This window comes from Rousettus aegyptiacus, unplaced genomic scaffold (assembly GCF_014176215.1).
Source record: "Rousettus aegyptiacus isolate mRouAeg1 unplaced genomic scaffold, mRouAeg1.p scaffold_m13_p_7, whole genome shotgun sequence".
Lineage (NCBI taxonomy): Eukaryota > Metazoa > Chordata > Mammalia > Chiroptera > Pteropodidae > Rousettus > Rousettus aegyptiacus.
The window spans coordinates 74807889-74831173 of NW_023416310.1; the positions used below are offsets into that span (position 1 = coordinate 74807889).

General features: G+C 51.4%; 1 protein-coding gene and 1 non-coding gene across 5 annotated transcripts in view; both read left to right on the forward strand.

The window, feature by feature from the left end:
* Positions 1-23285, forward strand: part of SH3PXD2B (SH3 and PX domains 2B) — a 90617-nt gene that overhangs the window by 28422 nt on the left and 38910 nt on the right. For all 4 annotated transcript variants that reach the window (XM_036224338.1, XM_036224339.1, XM_016145098.2 and 1 more), the window contains exons 2-4: positions 5822-5902; positions 17886-17961; positions 21759-21835. In XM_036224338.1, the coding sequence (XP_036080231.1) occupies positions 17886-17961; positions 21759-21835 (153 nt within the window). In that variant the 5' untranslated portion in view covers positions 5822-5902. The remainder of the gene's footprint in view (positions 1-5821; positions 5903-17885; positions 17962-21758; positions 21836-23285) is intronic.
* On the forward strand, positions 6050-6156 carry LOC118605846. Its single transcript, XR_004952254.1, has one exon. It is a non-coding gene; the product is annotated as a U6 spliceosomal RNA (small nuclear RNA).

Below are 23285 nucleotides of genomic sequence, written 5' to 3' on the forward strand. Positions count from 1 at the left end.
CATGCTCTCTTTAGTGCCACATTTTTCCTTATACTCGTGTACTTTTCGTTGGTCATTTCACTGTTTAAAATGGCCCCCATATTTAGCACCGAAGTGCTGTCTGTTCCTAAGCTGAGCTGGGTGAGGTGTGCTTTTTGGAGAAAATGCATATGTTAAATGAGCTTCATTCAAGCATGAGTTATAGTGCCATTGGCCACGATCTCAATGTTAATAAATTAGCACCATACATTAAATGAGTTGTCCTTAAACGGAAACTCACAAGGCTGTGTATATATTGATCGGTTTTCAAAAATGTTGTGGCCAGAGGCTCGCAGGACCCTAGCTCTCTATTTGCCCTAGAAGCAGTGGTCTGGCGTTCACTCAGTCAATGTTCATGGTGACTTTATAGAACGTGTCTACCACAGACGATATATACATGCACACACTTACGTTTATATACAATGTATAATTTTTCTGAGATTGAGATTACATGGTATCAGCCCTTTCTTTTTACCTACATAGTGCCTCAATGTCCCCCCTGTATATCACAGAATTTTTTTAGTTGCGCAAAAACCCTCTTCATAACAAAAGGAGAATTAACGGGAAGGCCCAGGCCCCTGCCGTGCGTCATAGAAGCCATGAGCAGACGGGCTGGCCCCGGAGGCAGGACTGGAGTGCCGGCAGGAGCCGGGCAGAGCGCTCCCTGCCTCTCTGCAGACCAAACGTCTCAGAGTGTGGAGGGGGCTCGGGGTGGAACCCACATGCCTGGGTCTGAGTCCAGATTCCTGAGAGAGAACCCGATGGGCCTGGCCTGGATCGGGCAGCTGTCCCTGGGCCAGTCAGCTGTGGCCGTGGGGCAGGCAGGACAGCTGGTGGTCCTCAGGTATGGGGGCCACACATGAGCTCTTGGTATCTGCCAGAGGGCTTCCTTTCTGCCCTCTGAAGGCAGTCTAAGCTGAAGAAAAGCGGCTTCTTTTGGGCCAGACAGGGCCATTCCTCTGCACCCAGACAGGCAGGCCCTAGGGAGACGGTGGTGGTGGGGACAAGTGGGTGGCTGCGGAAGGCTCATCTGTAGAGGCAGTGAGCAGAGACAAGGTCTCCCTCCGCTCTGTGTCCCTGTGTTTAGCTCACAGTGATCATGATAATGACGATAGCTTCTCTTTACGGAACATTCATCAGGTGCCAGACACGTGCTAAGCACTCTGCATGCATGTTCTCATTGAATTGTCACCCCAACTCTGAGGTGGATACTGTTATCATCCATGTTTTTTAACAGAGGAGGAAGCTGAGTTGCAGAGAGGTGAAGCCACTTTCCCAAGACCACACAGCTAGTCGAGATAGAAGCAGAATGCGGGCCATCTCAACCCCCGCAGGCACTCAGACCAGTTCAGGGAACCACATCTCCCCACTGGGCTCCTGGTCCAGCATTAGCCCAGCAGCTGGGGCAGAGGCATGACACCCCCCCCCCCCCCACCCAGTGCAGCAAGGCGGGCAGAGTTGGAAGTGACCTGAGTCAGAGTCCCCTGAACTTTATAACTTGTGACCTCAGGCAAGTCACTGCACTTCTGAGCCTCCATCCTTTGCTAGGAAAACGTGGCAAGTGTTAGCCAGGCCTGCAGGCTTGTGGGATTTGGGAGAGACCAAGGCCCTGGCACAGCTCAACCCCACCTCATAGACCTTCCCTCGCCACCAGTCCATCTCCTCGGTGACTTACAGGAAGTGAAGAAACCCAGGGCTTCTGACACTCGTGGAAAACCGGGGCCTGGAGAGTCTGGCCTTTGTGAATCACGTAGGCCCTGCTGCTGAGGTTGTGTAAGAAGAGGTTTTGATGGTCGCTAATTTCCTGTTCAAAGCTTCCTGTTGGGGAGCAGGAAAGAACACTCCGTGGCCGTCAGACATCAGTGTGGTCTCTGTGCTTCCTCATTCCCAGAGGGAGGGTGTCCCAGCTGCTCCCTGAGACTTGCCGCTCTGGGCAGAGGTGCGGGGCTTGTGGTGGAGCTGGACAGTGGGCAGAGAGGACAGGCACGGGGCCGGTATGACCTGAGAGACACAGCCAGTTTCCCTTCCCACAGACCTCAGGCCTGCCTGGGGTAGGCTCTCCCATCTGGGAGGGCTTGACCTCCCGGCGTCTGGATTTCTTCCTCATTTATTTACGAAGCACAGGTTTTTCCATTGTGCTCGGTGCTGGACATACAGTACGGGGTGAACAAGACAGGCATGGCCCCTTCTCTTAGGAAACTTAGAGCCTCGTGGGAAAGCAGACACTCAGGCAGTTGCAGTAAAGGATAATTGACCATGATGGGGAAGTGTGGGTGCCAAGGAGACATGCAGCAGGGAGACTCAACCTAATATTGACAGGAAGGGAGCAGTCAGGGAGGGCTTTCCGGAGGAAGTAACCTTTGAGCTATGCCCTCTTAGTAGATAATGTAAAACAGCCCACATTCTAGATTTGTCCGATTGTTTCCTTCTGGTGTCATTTAGCTTGCTCCTCTATCGCTTGTGTTTCCTATAAATTGGAACTTAGGTCAGGAGGCTTGAGATTCAGGTTAAACATCCTGGCAACAGTACCCGCCAGAAGATTTTGTATATTTCGTATCGCATCAGCTCAGGGCCCATGCGATGCCTGTTTCTCCCTCTCTTGGTGATGCTAGGTCACAACTTGGTTACAGGTGTGACCACCAGATCTCTCCATTGAAAAGGGACATTTTTTCCCTTTGCTGGGAATGTAATTGTAGGGTGATGACTTTCACATCGGGTGACTATCCTGTTCCCCAGGAGCCTTTCGGCCGGGGCTTCGGTGTCCGTCAAGGACCTTTCCAGAGTGTCCGTGCCATCTCGCCTTCCCCTCAGCAATGTGTGAGTTCCGGCGGCCCCACATTTTTGCCAGCACATGCTTTTGTCAGTATTTTTATTTTAATTGTTCTAACAGATGCATGGTGATATCATCGTAGCTTCAATATGCCTTTCTCTAACGGCTAATGATGTCGACCTTCTTTTCGTACTTCTTTGCCATCTGTATATCCTCTCGGACCAAGTGTCTGTTCACATATTTAGTTTGTTTACATATTTTGTCCGTCTTGTTTGTTTGCTTACTGTTGAGTTTTGAGAATTTTCTCCAAAATTCTGGATATAAATCCTTTCTCAGATACGCGGCATGTGTTTTGAGGGATATCCCATGAAGATAGTGTCGTTTCTAGGGGAACATGACAAGGAACTATGTAAATCTCTGCAGAAAATCTGCTTCTTTTAAAATTATTATTTTTTAAAATTGTGATAAAGTTTGCATAACAAATTTTACCACTTCAACCACTTTTCAGTGTACAGTTCGGCGGCGATAAGCACACTCACACCGTTGAGTGACCGTCCATCTCCAGAGCTTTTCTTCATCTCCCCAAACTGAAACTCCATACTCAGGAACACCGACTCCCTGTCCCCTTCCACCAGCCCCTGGTGACCACCATTCTGCTTGATGCCTCCATGAACCGACGGCTGGAAGTACTTCACGTGGATGGAATCACACAGTATCTGTGTTTTGGCAGCTGGCTTATGTCACTCAGCGTAATGTCTTCAAGGTTCATCTGTGTTGTGGGACGTGTCACAATGTCCTTCCTTTTTGAGGCTGATTAAGGTTCCGTTGTATGTACACGCCACATGTTGATGACCCGTTCATCCTGCAGTGGACCCTGGGATTATTTCCACCTTTTGGCTCTTGTGGATACGCTATCATGAAGTCAGCTTTTCATTTCTTAATGCCACTGAGTATTAACTTGGTTCGCGATGTAATCTAAAAGCCGAGGTTGGTGTGTTGAGATTGCTTTGGTCTCAGGTATCAGAAACTAACTCAAACTGGCTTAAACCAGAAAGGGAGGGTTTTGGCTTGTGTCCTTGAATTGTCCAGGATGCTGGATCCAGGGGAACCATGGGATGGTCAGGGACAGGCGGTACGCTGGTTGGCCAGGCCTGGGATATGTGCCCACTCCCTCTCACAAAGACAGGGTGGGGAGGGTGGTCCGCCAAGGAAATCAGGTGCCATTTCTAAAAGAAGGAGTAACAGGGTACCAGATAAGCAGGAATACCGGACAGCCGCTCTCAGGGGGAAACGCACTCCACACGCTGCGTGTGTGGCAGGCCTGGGGCAAGGCCCCAAGTATGTCATGGTGGTGAGTCCTCAGGGTAGGTTATTGCCCCCATGTTAGAGAAAAGGACACGTGGTCAGAGAGGTGAGTACCTGCATGTACCCCAGACCGATCCTCTTTCTCCAGCCTCTAAACCCTGGGCAAGGCCAAAGCCTGTGCTGGGACCATTCCCATTAGGAATTTAGATCTGTGCCTGAAAATGCAGACATCGGCTTATGGTCAAGGGTTGATTCAAATAAGCCAGCTAGGCCTACTGCAGAGTCCTTGTACTGTACACACAGAGCTTTTGAAAATCGTAAACAAATGATCGAGAATGAATTGTGTAAGCAGAATTCCCCACCCCCCCACTTATGGGTGTATTCTTTTTGTTGGTTTTAAGAAAAAAAGAAAATCTTTAATGCCATTTTCTTTTTTCCCCCTGTTTTTTAATTCACATTGGCATGGTTCTTGACAGATGGTCATCCAGACTTTGTTTGAACATCCCCCACTGATGGGGACCTTCCTTATGTTGTTTTCTGGGTCTCTTTCTAGAAAGATGGAGCAAAAGTCCCAGGGCTGACTCTTACTGGCTCTGATTGGCCCGGCCTAGGTCACGTGCTCCCTTTTCAAACAGTCACTATGGGTAATGAATAGTACCCGCCTCTGTATCCAAAGGACCATGTTGAACCTCCTAGGAAGAGGGTTCCTAGGAGCAAGATCAAGGTGCTCTGGTTGGAAGAATGGTTCATCAATACTGGGCAAAAAATAAGAGATGTCCACTGCCCTCGTGTTATTTATCTTCGTTCATGTATGTGTTGTCTCTTCAGCTGACCATCAGCTCGCAAAGGGCAGGGGGCCCTTTCTTTCCGTGTGCCCCATGTGCTCCTGTGTTTATATAATATTTCTGTTTCCAAAGAGTTTTCACATCTATTTTTTTTTTAATTGTCAGTACCACCTTATAACGAACGGCAGGTAATTTGTACAAGCCAGGAGTGGGTGAAAGGTATGCCAGTCACAGCCTTTGGGTATCCAGGTGGTGTCCAGCCAGGTGCCTCTGACCTCCTGCCGCCACCTCAGTTTGCCTGGATTTGTCACCAAGGTGTTATTTTCTGTGTGTGCCTTGACTCGCGCTAAAGGTTGGAAGCATGGCCCCGTGGTTTATAAAGTGGTCCCCATCCTAATCTCGTCAGGTGCTCACACTGTCACACTGAGCAGATGCTGTCGGCCCAACTCACAGATGGAGAAAGTGGCACTCGGAGGGAGAAAACGGCTTGGCACAGACCCTAACGGGAACAAATGGAGCGATGGCTTAGCGTAGGGGAATCTAAGGAGGCTACGAGCTGGAGGCCCCTGCGACTTCTGACAAAAGTCAGAGTTTTAAGAATGACTCCGGAACAGTAGCCAGCCCTGAGGTTCCCTGAGTCGAGTGGGGAGCAAGAAATCCTCATGCTGCTGACAATAGCAGCGCCTCCAGAGACGAGCGGGTGGCCCCACTTCCCCAGACTGGATTTCACTGAACCCTTTGCACAGTTCTCAGAGGTGAGCAAGAAGCTGAGGCTCAGAGAAGGCGAGTCATCTGTCCCGAGTCACGCGGCCAGGCAGTGGCAGGGCTGAGATTCAAACCCAAGCCTCTCTGACTCCGAGCCTCGCGCTTTGCTCCCGCGTCCCGAGGATGGAAGGGCCCCCGTGGTATTGTTAACGCCTGTCTCCTCTGTCCCTCTCTGCAGGTCTACATTATCCGGGTCACGTGGTCCAGTGGCTCCACGGAGGCCATCTATCGGCGCTACAGCAAATTCTTTGACCTCCAGGTAAGGACTTGGGGCCTCCAGTGAGCTTCGGGGTGGGAAGGAGTTTAATGGGACTTACTTTCCACTTCGACTTTAGATCCCAGACCCTCACCCACAGTGGACATAGGTGTTCTTTTTTTATTTCCTGGAGTTAAAAATGGCACCCCTGTGCTCACTTCAGCATCACATATACTAGAATCGGGACGATACAGAGAAGGTTAGCATGGCTCCTGGGTGAGGGTGACATGCAAGTTTGTGGAGCGTTCTATATTTAAAAAAGAAAAATAGTCCATCACTTTTGGGATGTAAGTAATATGTTTTATTGCTTTATGTTATGATAGTCAATATTTTCCAAGTAAAAGAGGGGCTACTTTTGACTGCTCCAGAGTGGAGGGTGATCTGGAGATGTATGTGGCTCTGGAGTGCAGATCTTGAACTTGTACAGTGAGCAGTAGTCGTGTTTGCTGGTGAGCTCGGTGTGCTGAGCGTGTTCAGAACTCTGGGGGCTGTTCAGCTCTGCATGCAGACCCACCTCCCTCACCTCACCTTGATCCGCATGCTTGGCTCCTGAGATGCCTGCCCCGATAGCCGAGGGCACCTTCTCCCTCCCTCTAGGACTTTGCATCTGCCCTTCCTCTCCCAGAACACGCTCCTGTACCCTCCTGACCCACTCACTGGCTCAGGTAACTCCCGCTGCCTTCTGGGGCTCTCATCCTTTGGGATGACTCTGTTCCCCAGCTGTAAAGGCTATCTCTTCTGCACCCAACAGCTCTGTGTGTCCCTCTGTCCTGACTCTGTATTGAAGTTGTCTGCTTGTCTGTCTTCCCCTCTAGACTGGGACTCTTGGGGATAGGAACCACATCTTCATCATCCTCTCTTCTTAATGTTTTATTCAAGGACACAGATTTGTTCAGTCATGTTTGGTGAATGAATGAATGAATGAATGAATTTAAAACCACCATGAGCACCACCAGCCTCATAGGATGCCAGGCAAATGTGTACAGCTCACCCACACTGGGGTAAAAGAACTCTACTCTGTGGGGCAGTAGCTTTACCTTGATGTCACCAAAGGCCAGCAACTCAAAACAAGTTTGTCTGTATAAGAAGTCACAGTGCCCGAGATGACATAATAAAGTTCTTTAGCAAACACAGTCCTTAGGAGGAGATAGGACCTTACTCACGTTCCTGAACCCACAGGTCCTCCCTCCATGAGTCCCTGCAGTAAGGGACTCATGTCACCTCATAGGCCAACACGAGGCCTCCATCCTGAACTATCTTCCTTTCCTCTGTGTGGCAGTTAGGATGTTCCAGCTCCTGCCAAGGGTGACAAAAACCCAACTCAAACTGGCTTACGTAAATGGGGATTTTTTTGGCTGGTGTAACTGAATGTCCTAGGAGAAGAAACCTTATGGGCTTCAGGGATGGCTTGATCCAGGGTTTCCCACTGTGTCCTTCCAACCAGCTCCTTCCTCCCATTCTGTATTCCTGCTTCCCTGGCGTTGGCTTTATCCTCAGATCCCACATGGTTGCAAAATGCTCTGGACTCACACTCAGCAGGAAAGAGTGAAAGGTCATTTCCCAGATGTTCCAGCAAACACGGTGTTGTGTTTCATAGGCTGATCTCTAAGCCCATCAAGATGGTTGAGGAATGTGACAGCCGGTGGGCTTATCTGGGTCCCTACTGCACCCCGGGAGCCAGGGGGTGGGGATGGAGACCTGGAGGGAACAGCCGAGATCAGTTATAAAGCAGGCATTGCTGGACCCGTGAAAGATAACCCTTATCTTCTGCATACCAGCCTGTTTCTTCACCTCCCCGTGTTCCCTTGGGAGGTTGGGTGGTGTCCGTTGTATAGGGTTAATTGTTCCTGAAAATGTTGGAGAGTATTTTCAGAGCCTGCAGTTCCATTATTTCAAAGGGGGAGGGGAAGGAAGATAAGGTTGTGCTCCCGATCCCTTTCCCTGATATCACTAAAACAATCTCCAACGCCTTTGTAACAACTGCCAGGAGCCATTGCGGAATGTAAAGCAACCGAGACAGCAGTTACCTAAGCATTTAAAATGTAATGAACTCAGTGATGTTTTGTGTTCACTATGTAACAAGATCAAACAGGAGCACATACAAATTATGTGTTTCTTCTGGTCTGCAGCAAACGCGTCCTGAATGTAAATAAACAAAGAGGCTGTATGTTAAAGATGCTCAGATACTATCTAAAGTGGACTTGGCAGGAGCAGACAGAGAGGGAAGGGCTGAACCCTGGGGGCCAAGGAGGGAAGATGGTAGTGGTGATGCCGATGCCTTAAAGCATGAGCAGGAGACTCGGTCCGGTGTGAGAATGAGGAAGATCCACACCTTTTTACCCAGACAGACGGTGTCTGTACAGATCCACAGCAGCGGGTCTTCAGTCCAGAGAAAGAATGTCGGGTCAACGTTTTGCAACTCGCTGGACTGATTTTTTGTGCACTGAGAGTCTGGATAGGCAGGGCTACCTGGATTATGCTTTCTGCCTGTGTGACACCTCCGAGAAAGGACGCGGGGGGCCGAGAACGGCGACAGGCGTGATTGCTCTCCTGGGGGTTATGGACACCCACAGAGCAAACACCCACTCAGCTAGCTCGGGGGTGGGGGGTGGGGGGAGGAGGCACGTGGGCCCCATGGCACTCAGAGCAAGAAATGCGCCCGGCCTTGCAGGGGCTCAGAGCCGGTGACAGAACGCCTGTCCGTAGGCCCGGCAGCCCCCTGGCCAGTGGCACTGTGGCCACAGGCTGTCCCACCGAGCCTGCGTCCTTTTCCCAGCAGCCCGTCCAGACCAGCTTCCTCCGTCCGCCTGTTGGCCCACAGAGCCCAAACAGCACCTTCCACCCCTGGTTCGTGAGGGATGTCAGCACACTGGGGTTTCTAGGTGCTAATGCCAGCTTGTCTCCAGGGTCCTGGGTCAGAGGCGACCCCGAGCCTGGCCAGAGAGGTAGGGTCATTGGTACAGCATGAGCTGGAGGAGGAGCTTCGAGGAGAAGGGGAGGAAGCCCTGGAGGCACACAGGGAAGTGGCAGTGGTGAGGAACTTGACTGTGTCACCGAGTCCCCGATGGCAGCATAGCCCAGGGCTTCAGACCTTGACTTCTGGGCTTAGACAGACCTAGTTCAAACCTCAGCCTTCACTGTTCAGGTCTCAGCTTGGCGTCACCTCTGTATGTTTCTGAGCCTCAGTTTCCCCATCTGCACATTACCGATGAAAGCGCTTCCCTCATGTGTCTGTTGTGACACTTCTGTCTTGCTCAGTGAGCACGTTAGCTATCATCTGTTGTAACCTCTGCTCAGATGGGACTTGGCCGAGGGGACATCATTTGGGAACACTGGCCAGCGTGGGGTTATGGGGATCTCTGGTCCAAAGCCTGTACCTCCCTCCACTCTCTGCTCTGACTCAACTTGCTTATTTCTACCAGAAATTAAAAGTGAGGTTTTTTTTCCCCACTAAGAATAATTGGTAATAATTGGGGGTTTGCTGTAACGTAAACAGCTGCCTCAGAGTATCCTCTTGAACCAACCATCTACAGACAGGGCTTCAGCCAGCTTTAGAGAGTCCTCGATGAGTGGCTGGGATGGGGAGGTCACACATCTCAGAGGGTCCCGCTGTCCTAGAAATGTCCTGCCTTCCGCCCCCGTGACCCAGAGGGGGAAGCTGGAAGAAATTAGGGGAGGACCCAGAGTCAGCATGGAGGCCAGCCCATGGGGCTGCAACACCCTCCAGTTAGATGATTTCATGGTTCCACCCTCCCCTCCCTCCTGTCTGGCGAAGAGCCCTGGTTTTTTTCAGAAGTAACTTGGCTCAAGGAGGATGGGGAGGGCCGAGCTTTTGGGAGGAACAGCCAGGCCAGTGTGGTGTAATGGGAAAAGTCAGGAGACTTGGGGCCCAGCCACCTATGCCGTGTGGCCGTGGCCACACCCCTTAACCCTCTGTGCCTGACTGTCCTCATCTGCAGCGTGGGGGAGACGATACTAGAAACAGCTGGCATTCCAGGAGCGCTGACTGCTCAGCATCCAGATGTAGGAATTCGTTGAATCCTCACATCAAGCTTACCAAAGTATATAGATGAAGAAACACAGGCTCAGAGAGGTTAAGTCGTTTGCCAAGGTCACACAGCTAGTGCGCGTCTGAACTCGGATCTGAAGCCGGGCAGCCGACATCGCAGTCCTGAGTCTCAGGCAGCCTGGTGTCCAGGGCTCCCCTTGCTAGTGGAGACTTCACAGGGTGCCTGTGGAGTTAAAAGTGATGATGTGTGCTGAGAAGAAGCAACCTCCCAGAGACAGGAAGCGAGTCAGTGGTCGCCAGGAGCTGGGGGCGGGGGAGACAGCCGATGGTACTGGGTGTCTGGCCGAGGTGATGAAAATGTTCTGGGATTAGATAGAGGTCATGGTTGCACAACCTCGTGAATACACGAAAAACCACTGAATGATATTCTTTAAAAGGGCGAATTTCCTGGTATGTGACATATATCTGTTTCCTGTATTTAAAAAAGCGATCATGTGTGTGAGAGCCGTTTCTGGGCCGTCGAGCCCTGAGCAAATGTCAGCTGTTGGGATTACCGGGTGGAGGTTGGTGCTGGGCACCGGCATGGTTCGGAACAGGAGAAGATGCCAGTTTGATAGAGTGGTTAAATCCTGGGCTGTGGTCCAGATGCTGCCACGTTCTGGCCACGAGCTCCTGTTTTTGTCGGAACTCTTTCAGTCGCAGATGACAGAAACCCAGCCGCAAAAAGAACATTGATGAGCTAAATTAACGGAGACGGCAAAGGGTGTCTGGCTTCAGGTAGGGCTGGATCTAGGGGCCTTCGTGTCGCTGAGGACCTGCCTTTCTCCACTTCTTGACTTTCTCTCCATGTCCAGGCAGGGTATTTATTGTCTGGTATGGTGGCGGCCGCAGGTCTAACTTCAGGGAAGAGAGAACAGCCCCAACAGTTTATGCAGAAAACCCATTGGTTCATCGTGGGCTGACCAGTCAGGCCAGCACAGGGACCGGAGTAGAACCAGCACCATGCCAGTGTGTGCAGACTAACAGAGAGAAGATTCCCCGGATGAAATCAGCATTGCCGCCAAAGAGGAGGAGATAGCCCGTAGGTGACAGAAAGCGGTAAATGTCCCCTCTGGTGGGGGTTGGACATTCAGGTAGAGGAGGCAGTCTGCAGAGAGACGGCCTGCAGCAGGAGGAAGGAGCGTGACTCGGGCTCCTTTGCGTGTGAGGAGACTCGCAGTCCCTGCAGGGCGGTGTCCTTTGTGACAGTGACAGTGCACCTTCCCATCGATTTCCTACCTCTCTCGTCTTAGACAAGCTGGTCCCTGGTGGTCAGGCCCGCCACCCCTGGTTGACACCTGGCCGCGTGTCTCGTTCACACGAGGGTGCGGGTGATGGAGCCCTGGGCTGGCGGTGAGCAGGCCTGGCGTCGGCTGCCAGCCAGCTCTCTCGCCAGCCGTGTGGCCTCGGGCAGGGCCCTCTGCGTCCCTGCACCTACCTTTCTGCCCGGCCTGGGCCAGGGTGTGGCAGGGGGAGGTGGCGTCTAAGCGGGACGACGACTGGCACGCCGTAGAGCCGAGGGCAGCACCCGGAAGAAGTGTGGCTCGGTCGGGCGATGTCACGACGGCAGGACAGCGGTCGCCGAACCGCCCCAGGCTCCCGTCTCACACGCCGTCTCCTTTGGTTCTCACTCGCGAGCGTGAAGTCAGGGTTGTGTCCGTGTCACCGACGGGGCACCCGAAGCTCGGAGGGGCAGGGTCACATGCCCAGAGAGCAGCGTGGCCGGGATTCAACCCCAGGTCTGGCTGAGCCTGAAAGCCCTGCTCCTGACCGCTGCACCCCATGACCTCCATGGGGTCCACTACTGCATTCGAGCCCCGTCTCTAATAAGATAGATTCGCCCCTGGAGTCCTGCCGAGCACTCCCTATTGAAGGCCCATTTGTCACCTCCCTGCGGGCAGGCTGTTTTACAGAGGACCTTTCTGAGCAGGACACGGGCCCGTCACAAACTGGACTCGGGTGTGTGAGGGGTCCACCTTACCCTGTGCCATGCATATTTTGCCCTCTGAGTTTTCCCACTGGTCCATTGTGGCCCCCCAGGCTGAGGGTCATGGCTGTCCCTGGAGCCAGGACTTCCTTCACCAAAAAAGCACAGTTAAGCATTTGGTGAGCTGGACCCCGAGGTGTTCAAAAAGGGACCTCCGTCTCACATAGAGAGCTCAAGCAGGGCTTGCTTCCTGGAGGAGGTACCATTTCTGCAGGGTCCTGACAGTAAGTAAGGAGTTGACCTGCCGCCAAAGTTGTGGGGGGGGGGGGGCAGGAGCATCCCGTGGGGAGGAATCCCCAGTGCGGGGGGTGCAGAGGCGGGAGGACGCAGGGCTTGTGGCTGGGCGTCTTGCAGAATTCCGACAGCGGGGGTTTGGAGCCAGCTGGACCACTCTGCCTGGCAGGGAGCTCTCGGGAGAAGCGCCAGTCACATGTGTCCTGTAAGCAAGGACACTGCATGCTATGCGGATCCAGGGAGAACGGCTTCTTCCGGGAGGAGCCGTTTCCTAGATGCACCAAGTCACGGAGCTGACGGCAGGCCGGAGGCAGCATCTTGATTGGTGCCTCCGTTTCTCCCCAGAGAAGGGAACCGAGCTCCAGAGATGGGGGAGGCGGTTCTGGGTCGCACAGCAAAAATCACTTGTTTCCGATTTCGATTGAGATAGGACTGACCTGTCCCTTCTCTGAGAGTTTGACAACCCAAGTGCACGTATGAGTTTTGGGGCCTGCCTGCCCAGAAGCCCCAAGTCTCCACCGCAGAAGCCCGAGGGAAGGGGGTGTGTTCTAACACCTTTGCTGCGAGCAGGTGTAGGGGTGGCAGAGCTGAAGCGTTGTCACCCCTGGGAAGGCTTCCCAGTGAGACCCTAGCCAGCATACCCGCTAGGACCGCACTCATTGTATTTATCCTGGTGTGCCTTTGCCCGGCCCCCAGCCACACACTTTTCCCCAGACATGGTCTTCTGACTTTGGGATGTTGCCTCGCACATGTCATACACACATGATGGAATATTTTCCCTTCGGGCAGAGAGGCCATTGCCATATCGATGGTATGTAGTTGAGAAAATACAGTGACGGCCTTTTCCCGGCAGTAGGCAATTCTTTTTTTGCAAAACAGGAAGAGGCAATGTTGTGTGGGGTTATGCACGAACCCCGGTCCAGGCCCTGTCGCTGTCACCTGCACATAATTTCTTCTCTCCCAAACAGCGGCTGACCAAACCAGTTAACCACTTTGGTTCATTCAGTGATTCATTCATTCTTCGCACAGATATCTACCAAGTACCCATACGTACCAGCGAGGAGGTGGTGGGAGGTGGCGGGGCAGTCCAGAGGGCAGGCGGACCGATAAGGGGCTCGGGCTGAGAGACTGCCCACCTAGCCCGGGCAGGTGCAGTAAAGATCAGAGGAGTGGAAAGAGGGACACAGGCTCCACACGGCACGTCCATCAGGACGCCACGGCATGCTGGCATTTAGACCAGCTAGCTCATCACGTCTGGCCTCGAGAACCATGTGGCTTCCCCCCAGCCAGCAGCTGCATGGGACAGTCACTCCAGCCCTCGTCCACAGCCCGCTCTGGCTCTTCTGGGACATGGGCTTTTGTGAAACCGGGAGTCAGCCCCTCCAAGTCCGGTCCGCCGCTAACACAAACCACGTGTGGGCCTCCACGCCAGCTGCCATGGTATTTGCCTTGGACAGCATGTCTCCTTTCCCTCCACCACAAGCCGATGTCTAGAAAACTGCTGATGGAGTGTTCTCTCATTCCTGCTGGAGGCTTGTGATGTGGCATCCTGACGTGGCTCCGTCTCCCTGCCCCCCACCACCTCCAGACTGACACACTTTCCCCCTCGGTTTCCAGCCCTCCTCACCCCGAGCTCCTCTTCCTTCTACTATCTGGGTGAGGCGGTGTGGATTTTCTAGTTTCCAAGGATAATGTTTGTGATGGGGGTTTGCCCAGCACACCTCTGGTCCGGCTGCTGCAGACGGTCTGGGTGGGAGCCCCATGGAGGATCCGCAGTGCTCCCTGTCTGCTTCAAAGCCTGTGGGTGCCCAGTGTGACAGTTCCCCGGATAGAAACAGCTTGTGGCCTGTGAACCTGGGCACACTAAGACCAAAAGCAAAATAAATAGCTCCCAGGCCTCTGATGCCCTGTCCTTGTGACTAGCAGTTACCATTGATAGCATGATAAAGGGTATGAAGTAAAATTGGATATGGCCAAAACAGGAGGATGAGTAACATAATCCAGTCCTGTGATGTTCAGTGTGGTGACCACTAGTCATGAGAGACTATTTAAATTAATTAAAATTAAATAAAATTAAAAATTGAGTTTCTCAGTCTCAGGAGACATTTTTAAAGTGTTCAGTAGCCACCTAGGGCTGGTGGCTACTGTGAGGGGACAGTGTAGTCTGCAGAAAGTTCCATTAGATGGGCCAGCGCTGGCCACCGAGGGGACTCAGATAGTCTCAGGAATTTTGCCAACCTTAAAAAACAGTCTCATAATGGAGTGTTATTCAGCCTTAAAAAGGAGGAAATTCAAACACATAATACAGTATGGATGCAACTTGAAGACCTGCTAAGTGAAACAAGCCAGCCACAAAGAACAAATACTGTGTGATTCCACTTGTCTCTGATACCTGGAAGAGTCGGGTGTATGGAGATAGAAAGTAGCATGGTGGTTGCCAGGGGCTGGGAAGGAGCGTGGGGGTTAGTGTTTAATGGATACAGAGTTTCAGTTTCGAATGACAGAGGTTCTGGAGGTGAATGGTGGTAATGATTGCACAACATCGTGAATGTGCTTAATGCCACTTAACTGTACACTTAAAATGGTTGAGATAATCAGTTTTATGTTGTTTATACTCGATACCATAATAGTAATAGAAAAAACCCCACACAGCCTCACAAATGTCTAACAATGATTCCTAAATGGCTTCCAGAATAAGATATTCATTGTGAGCAGAATACAAGGGGTGGAGGTGGGGGGTTCTTGTCGAGCACCTAGGGTGTCCCCAAAAAGTCCCCACTCAGTGTTCATTTACACAGCCCCCCTACCCAGCAGGCCGTGTTCCTCATGCTACATATGGTCAATCAGACTCGGTGGGCAAGGTACCCAGCCGAGGACACATAGCTGGCCCAAGGAAGCATTGGGATTAAACTTAGGGCTGTCTGGTCCCCAGAGGTCAAATACCTGTGGTTGGGCTTTGCAGCATTAAACCCAGGTCTGCTGCCTCAAATTAATAACACCCGGGGAGACAACCCCCCCCCCCCAACACACTCTTTAGGCCACAATTATCTGGGTAAAAGCAAGTCCGGACAGAGGGTGAGAGTGACGTAGGACAGAGCAGTGAAGACCACGGGGACATCTGAACTACAGCGCCGGGCGGGGCTCTTGGCTGGTGTGTGCGCTCAGCAGGGCCCGACGGGGACTGGACGCAGGCGTGGAGCGTGGGCGCGGGCATGGCCGGGTGCATGGGTTACGGGCATGAACTTTTATTTTTTAAAAGAAGTTCCCTTTCATCATCTTAAATGCAGTCAAGAGGGGAAAAAGAAGATAGCGTTAGACAAAACCTACAAATCCCTAAAACCCTCTATAGCTGAGACCGGTTAATTGTCCTGCTTTTGGAAAGAAAGCGTGCTGCTCATTGGTGTGTGGGATGTTAAACTTTCCTCATCTTGCCCTGATCGTTCATGTCTGCATGACACTCCGATGCTGCCTAAGAGAGTGGTCTTAGGGAGAGAGGACGGGATTCAGAATGAGATGCTTGAACTGGCTGGACCGCCACTCAGCTGTGTGACGTCAGGCCGTTCGCTGTCCCGTTTCCCCATCTGTGACATCGGGATCGTGTGTTATGACAAAATCGTGCGTGTGGGAAGGCTTGTTAACTGTCAGCTGCCAAACAAACGTCAGTAGTAGTGACTCATTTAATGTCAGTAATGTGACTGTTATTAATCAGGGGCCTTGGCAAACATCTCCTGTAGCTGCCCCCCCACAAAAAAAATATTCAGTTGTATTATTTGTTGCTTTAGTCAGTTTTTATTGAGCACCTGCTATGTACTGGAGTTTAAAAAGCTCCTGGATTTAAGAAGGGAAGCCTGACCTTTCTAGCAAGGCTACCATGGTTTCACCCATTGCTGAATGATCTAGCATTTCCCCATCACCACACGGCACAGAGTAGGGGGCCAATGGGGAACCACGGGTAAAACCACAGCCTCCAAGGGCAGCCCTTCAGGGTGCCGGCTGCGCTGAGGCTGACCCCCAACCCAGAGGGCCACATAAAACAGCACGGACCAGGCCCCAGCCCGTGTCAGTGGCCCTGTATCCCGAATGCCGAGGAGCGATCCTGTTTGATTGTCTTTGTGGCATCTCTGGGGTAGACATCGCGATTGCAGGGAAAAGCACGTGGGCTCCCGTCTCTGGCCCCACCCCGTGCTGCCCGCAGGCCCCTGGCACGTCTGCACCTCTCTGGGCTCGGTTTCCTGGATGGTCACGTCTACCTTGAAGGAATACGCTGAGGATTTAGCGAGAGGAAGTGTCTGGAGAAGCCAGGTCGTGCTCGGCGTATGCGGGTGTTTCTCTCCTCAGCTGCCTCAGGTCCTCTCCTCCCCAAGTGCCTCCGCAGTCTCTCTGCTCATTTCTGCCGGGCTCTTTGAAGCATCTTCCATTCTGTCAGAGGGACACGTCTTGAGTGCCAGGGTGGCTTTCTCCTCGAGGGGAAATGACGGGCAGGCTTTTCACGTTCCAGCCAGCACTTCTGGAGCCTCAAGACTCCCTTACCCTCTGTTCGAATTCTGAGCCCACGGACTAGTCGAGACGGGTTAGGATATTCCCTTTGAGATAGTGTCGGTATACAATAAGGGTTTATTTCTCACTCTGGGTACACGTCCATCAAAGATTGTGTGGACTCTGGACCCTCACTCCCAGACCGTCGCTGGCAGAGAAGCCACTGTCCGGAGTGTGGCTGGTCACCATGGCAGGTGGAAATGGAGAATGGTGCATCACACACCACACACGGGGGACGTGTGTCTCCTCCGTTCACATTTGATTGGCCACATCCCACTTCAAGGGTGAGGGGAGGTTCTCATCGACTGCTTGCTCAGGAGAAGACGCAGAAATCCAGCGGCAGTGTAGTGACTCCACAGCCCAACTTTAATCCATAAAGCAGCTGTGCAGGTCGGTATTATCATGGCCAACTTCCAGATGAGGGCCAAGCTGTATCATCTCCCCAAGACCACGAGGAGCGGATTTCTGTGGTTTTGTATATGAAATCAGATATTTCGCACTCGTTCCTTAAAAGGTCAGAGAGGCGTTTCTTGCACTGCTAAGGGTGTTTCTTTGGCATGTCCTGTCCCCGTCGTCCCCCTGTCCCACAGCAGCCCACGCCCCCCCTCACGGTGCTCCCTGCACCGCCCTGTAATGGTCAGTTATCTTTCCGGTCTGCTCGCTAAACTGGGAGTCTCTGTGCCGTGCACTTGTGTACCTTATGTCGCGTCCCAGCACAGAGCCAGGCACAGAGCCGCCTGTGGAGCCGAGCTAGGGATTTCGTAGTGGGGCAGGGGAGCGTGATGGTCTCAGAGGCATAAACCCAACCAGATGGATTGTGTCTCAGTGGTTTGCTCCTGGACACAACCCGGCCACTTTTGGAAAACAGGATGATCTCCCTTGAGGGGGCGTTAGTCACATTTCAGGTCCTGTGGCTGGAGACCCCTAGGAAGACTGAGAATGGTCTCTCCCCGCTCCGAGCCTTCACGGATCTGGCAGCCGCGGACACAAAGAACCGTTTTTGCAGAGATCCTAGGTCACGCTGACATTGCCTTCCCAGTGAGATGGGGTTTCTGAAAAGCTGAACAAAGCGGGCTTCTGTGTATCGAATCCCATATTTCACACAATTCCTTTAAATGTCAGAGATGCATTTATTGTATTTTTTTATTATTATTATTTTTGGTATTCTCTCTCCATCACAGATGCAGATGTTGGACAAATTTCCCATGGAAGGGGGACAGAAGGACCCCAAACAGCGGATCATTCCCTTCTTGCCAGGTAGGCGAGACCCGTGCTCTGAGATGGGGCCTGTGGCGTGTGCCCAGTGTGGCTCCTGGCGCTCTCGGCTTGTCCTCCTGGGGGCGTTGTCCAATGCCCAGAATCTCAGTCATCTGTAGAAACGAGTGGCTAAGAGTGTGTGCCGTAGGGTACATGCCACGCCATTTATGTACTGGCTTAGGCGAGACACTTCACCTCTGGGAGCTGCCGTTTCTCCTACCTCTACAGTGGGAATAATTGGCACTCATCAAGTTTGGTAGTGAGCGGCATCTGTTGTTATGGCTCCTTGGTTAGTTTTCTGTTGTTGTGTCACAAATCACCACCAGTTTAGTGGCTTAAAACAGCGCCCATTGTCTCACAATTCTGTGGGTTAGAAGTCCAGGCAGACTCAGCTGGGTGTTCTGCTTAGGCCGAGGTCAAGGTCTCGGCCAGGCTGGCATCTTATCTGGAGGATACAGGGAGGAATCTACTCCCAGTCTTTCTCAGGGTATTGGCAGAATTCTGTTCCTTGCTGCTCTAGAAGCGAGAAGCCTGTTTCCCTTGCTGGCCATCGGCCAGGGCTTCCAGAGGCTACCCGCATTCTTCCCCGTGTGGCCCTTCTGTCGTCGGGCTGGCAGCGAGGCACTGAATCTTCCTTCTGCTACAGATGTCTCCTGCCACCAGTCGGAGAAAGCCGTCCGCTTTGAAGGGCCCGTGTGATTATGCCGTAGCCACCTGGCTGATGCAGGATAATCTTCCCCTCTTAAAGTCAGCCGTGGCACATAACGTAACAGAATCCCAGCAGTGCGATCACACCCTAGTCACAGGCTCTGGGGATTAGGGTGGGACGTCTCAGAGGGGGGCCTGCCTGCCTTCTGACCACAGCTGCCAAGCACTTTCTGAGTGCCGGGCACCACTCCAGGCACCATGGAGGAGATAATGCAAGAATGGCTAGTCCCTGTTCTCAGGGCATTCTGTGTCCCTTCCCAATGCCACCTACCCCCAATTATTTTTTTTCCCCTTACCGATGGAGTAGCATCAAGGCTTCAGCCCAAAAAGTGGGCTACCCGAACCCGTATCAGTGCCTCGAGTAATAGCCGCTACCATTGATGAGCAGCTATCTGCTGTGGGCCAGTCACGGGGCTGAGCGCTTTACGTTCATTTTCTCATTCGGTCCCCCGACGACCCTGCAGGGTGGACATTAATTACTGCGCACATTTCACAGATGCAGAAATTGAGCTCAGAGAAATTATAATCATTTGCACAAATGGCGGAGCTAGGATTCAAACACAGCTATGGCTGGCCCCCCAAATTCACGCCTGCAGTCAGGCAGCCTGGGTTCGAATCTCAAGCGCCCCCACTTATCTACTCTCATGTCATGGGTAGAGTGCCTCAGCACGCTGACTTTTATCTCTTCATTTGCAAATTGGAGATAATAATGGTGCTTAAATGATAGAGTAGTTATGAGGGTTTGGTAAGTACCTGGCATTGAACTAGCAGCAATCAAGCGCTTACTGTCGTTTTTTTATGTACAGATAATCAACAAATCGACAGTCACCCCAAATCATAAGTATTTAGAGCTAGACGGGCCCTTCAGAACTTTTTCATTCTGCAGAGGAGGGGGCTGGCCCAGCGATGGTGGAGACTTCCCAGGTCACCTGGGGGCCCCGTCTCCCCTCCCCCACTCCGGGCTTCTGCCGTGGGCACGTGAGTGGGCTCTTCCAGATGTTGTTATTGTCGAGTGAGTTTAGAGACAGCATAGAAATGTTTGCACGGCCCCCATCCACTGGGAGGATCGTTTGCCTCAAAAAATCGAATGTTTTCAGTTCTTTAGCGGGGAAAGTGTACAGTCACACTGGAATATTTTTTCCTATTGGAGAAAACCCGGAGTGCCAGCTGCCAGCAGCCAGATGTCACTTCTCCAGAGCGTGTGCTTGGGAGTCAGACGCAGCCCTATGACTTCAAGTGGATGACATCCACCCCGCCCTCCCCACTGAGCCTCAGTTTCCACAGCTATAAAATGGGACATGACCCCTGCATCACAAGCTTCTCTCCCTGGCACACAGTAGGTTCTCACACAGGCAGAAGAGGGTCCCGTGACATGCCTTTGGAATCTCTTGGTCTTGCACGTCTTGGAGTCGTAGTTAAACGGCTAGTCTGGATATTCAAGTGGAACTGGCCTCTAAATGTAGGTTTTTCTTAAGGAAAAGACAGGGAGTGAGTTAGAACCCTCCCTTTCCCCTGGATGAAAGGCTAAACCAGCTGTGGAAAAACTTCCCGGGACGCGGAGGCCCGAGAGCCGACCCTCTCCCAAGCCCCCGAACGCTTTCATGGTTACGTAATCCTTTTCCACCCACAAATGCATGAAAATGCTGTGCCCGGGATCTCGGGCCCGATTCCCCTGCTCAGGGCACCCCCTTGGAGCTAGAGAGGTCCCGCTGGGCCCCAGGACTCCCAGAGCACCTTCTCAGCCCCTCTTAGCTTTTCCTCAGGGCCAAGGCCCAGGGCAGGGGCCCGCGGGAGGAAGACCCCCGCCCCCAGGGGCCACTTCTCTGCCAAGGCTGCCACGTCAGCAGAACTACAGCACGGCTCCCGTTAGCACAAAGGCAGGGGGAGGGGCGGGCCGCCCTGTGCAGTTTTCCACCCCAGCAAGAGCCGGGGAAGCCAACTTGGCAGAGGACGCGGCTTGAAAATTAAAAATTACAGTTTGGCCTCCCTCCACTGTGGAAAACAAAAGCCTGCTCGTTCCCACCAAGGGCTGTTCCCTCCACTGAGCACTCTCTCCACCCCGGGCAGGCTGACCAGCCGGCGAGGGATGGCTGCAGGCTCGCAGGCTCTCCTTCCCCATGACTCACACTTCATATCCGGTGCAGATGGGGGGCTGCTGCCCCATCCGCCTGTCACCTGGGAGGCACCGGCCACGGATGTGCTGGACACACGGTCCTGACGCGTGGCCTGTGGATAAGTGACAAAATAGCCAGTAGGAGACAAGGCTCAAGAAACCAAGCTGGGGGTTAAGGAGAGACATGTGCCCTTCATTGCAGAGTGTAATGTGGCATCGTATAACCTGTTTGTAAAACGCAAAGTAATTAGCCCTTTTGCAAGCGCCTAGCACTAGGCCTTGTGCTGGGCGTGTCGTGGAGATAGCTATGAAGGGGTAGGGGCTGCTCTCCCGTTTTACAGATGAGGAGACAGGCCGTGAGAAATAAATGCACTTCCCAAGGCACAGTCAGTAAAAGGCAACCCTCAGATTGGCCCAGGGCCTCGCTGAAGGCAGGAACTCGTAACCTGTTTGAAGTGAGTATGAGTTTCCCAAAAAGAACAGTTGGATGGGGAGCATATTCCAGGCGGAGGGAAAGGCACAGGATCATGAGAGAGCATGGAGCATTTTGGGAACAAAAGACTAGAATAGAAGGTATACGAGGAAAACAGGAGGAAAGAAACTGAACTGTTAGAATAGGGCATATTGGGAGTGTCCACTATTCTGCCCAGCCAGCCTGAGAATCCTAGAGTTAGCTGGGGGACCGCAGATCGTCAGGTCTCACCTTCCTTCCACAGATTGGGTCCAGCCTCCCTTAACTCATTGAAACGTATCCTCTGAGTCCCACTTCCTCCTGCACTAGAGCTGTGAGCAGGGCTTCGGAGGACCATGCCTGAGGTCATTCAGGCCCTATCGATGTTCTACAGGAAATATCGATGGCAGCCAGGAATTTGGGTACCACTTAGGCATACCAGCTACATCCACATCATATGCTTCAGCTTCCCGAGGGCTTGTCACTGCTTTCTGACAATGCTGTGTGCACTCTCATTTTCTGCAGGCAAAATCCTTTTCCGACGAAGCCACATCCGGGACGTGGCCGTCAAACGCCTGATACCAATTGATGAATACTGTAAGGTAAGTCTGAAAAATGCCAACACCTCCCAGTCTCTCAGCTCTGCCCTGTGGGTAGGTTTTTCTTCCTTTTCTCTTTCTGGCTACAAGTTGCTCATTGTGAAAAATTTGTACAGTTGAAAGAAATATAAAGAAATTAGAAAAGATAATCACCAATAATCCTTTAACTCAGGAGCAATAATTATGAAGGATTTTACATCTTCCTTTCCTCTCTGCATGCCTTTCTTTATGGCGTCGAAGTCATCCTATCTAGGTTCTTTTTGTTGCTCTTTCTCTTATTTATGGTTGTGTAAGAATTTCTCCATGCTATTAAAAAAATCTTCTCGAGACTATTTTTAATGGCTGCATAGTATTCCACTGTGCGTACATGACCCAAAAATTATTCCGCCAACCCCTGTTGGACAGAGCAGTGGTCTTCCAGTCGCGTGACTGTTTTAAAAAACAATGAGAGGCCTGCCTTCTGGTTATACTATGTTTGAAAATATACCATATTTGAAAATATGCTAGAGAAAGAAGCATATTTTTTTAGTTTGTTTAGCTTCCCTTATCTTTAGTATTTATTTTTCTAACTTAAAATTACTAGCAGTTCTGATGGGAAATGGGTAGAAATAGCAAGAAATGCCCTGAACATGGAGCAGTGAATGCTTTCTTCCCCTTACATCAGGAACGAAGCAAGTGTATTTGCTCTCGTCACTTCTGTTCTACGTTTGAAGTTCTAGCCTGGGTAAGCAGGCAAGAAAAAGAAATGGAAGGCATACAGGTTTGGAAAATAAGAAGTAAAACTGCCTCGATTCGCAGATGATGTGATTTCATTGTAGAAAATCATAAGGGATCTCCCAGAAAACCTACCAGAACTAATAAACGAGTTTAGGAAGATCACAGAGTATAAGATCAATGTACAAAAATCAATTGTATTTCCCTATACACTAGTAACAGACAACCCAGAAGTAAAATTAAGAAAATAATTCTATTCACAGTGGCATCAAAAAGGATCAAATACTTAGAAATAAATTAGTAAAAGAAGTATAAGATTTGTACTCCAAAACTGTAGAACATTGCTAGGAGAAATTAAAAAGAAGCCCTGAATTAATGCAGAGACTTTCTGTTCTCGTGAAATGGAAGACTCATTAGTGTTAAAATGGCTTTTCTCCCATTATTGATCTACAGAGTCAATACAATCTTTGTCAAAATCCTAGTAGGTTTTTTTTTTTTTTTTTTGGTAGAAATTAACAAATTGATCCTAACATGTATGGGGAAATGCAAGGGATCCAAAATTGCCAAAATAATTTTGAATTGTGAAAAGGACAATATTTCAGAGTTCATGCTACCCAGTTTCAAAATTTCCTACAAATCTGCAGTAATTAAGACAGTATGTACTGACTGGCATAAGGATTGACATATAGGTCAGTGGAACAAACCTGAGAGTCTAGAAATAAATTCTTACAAATTTGTA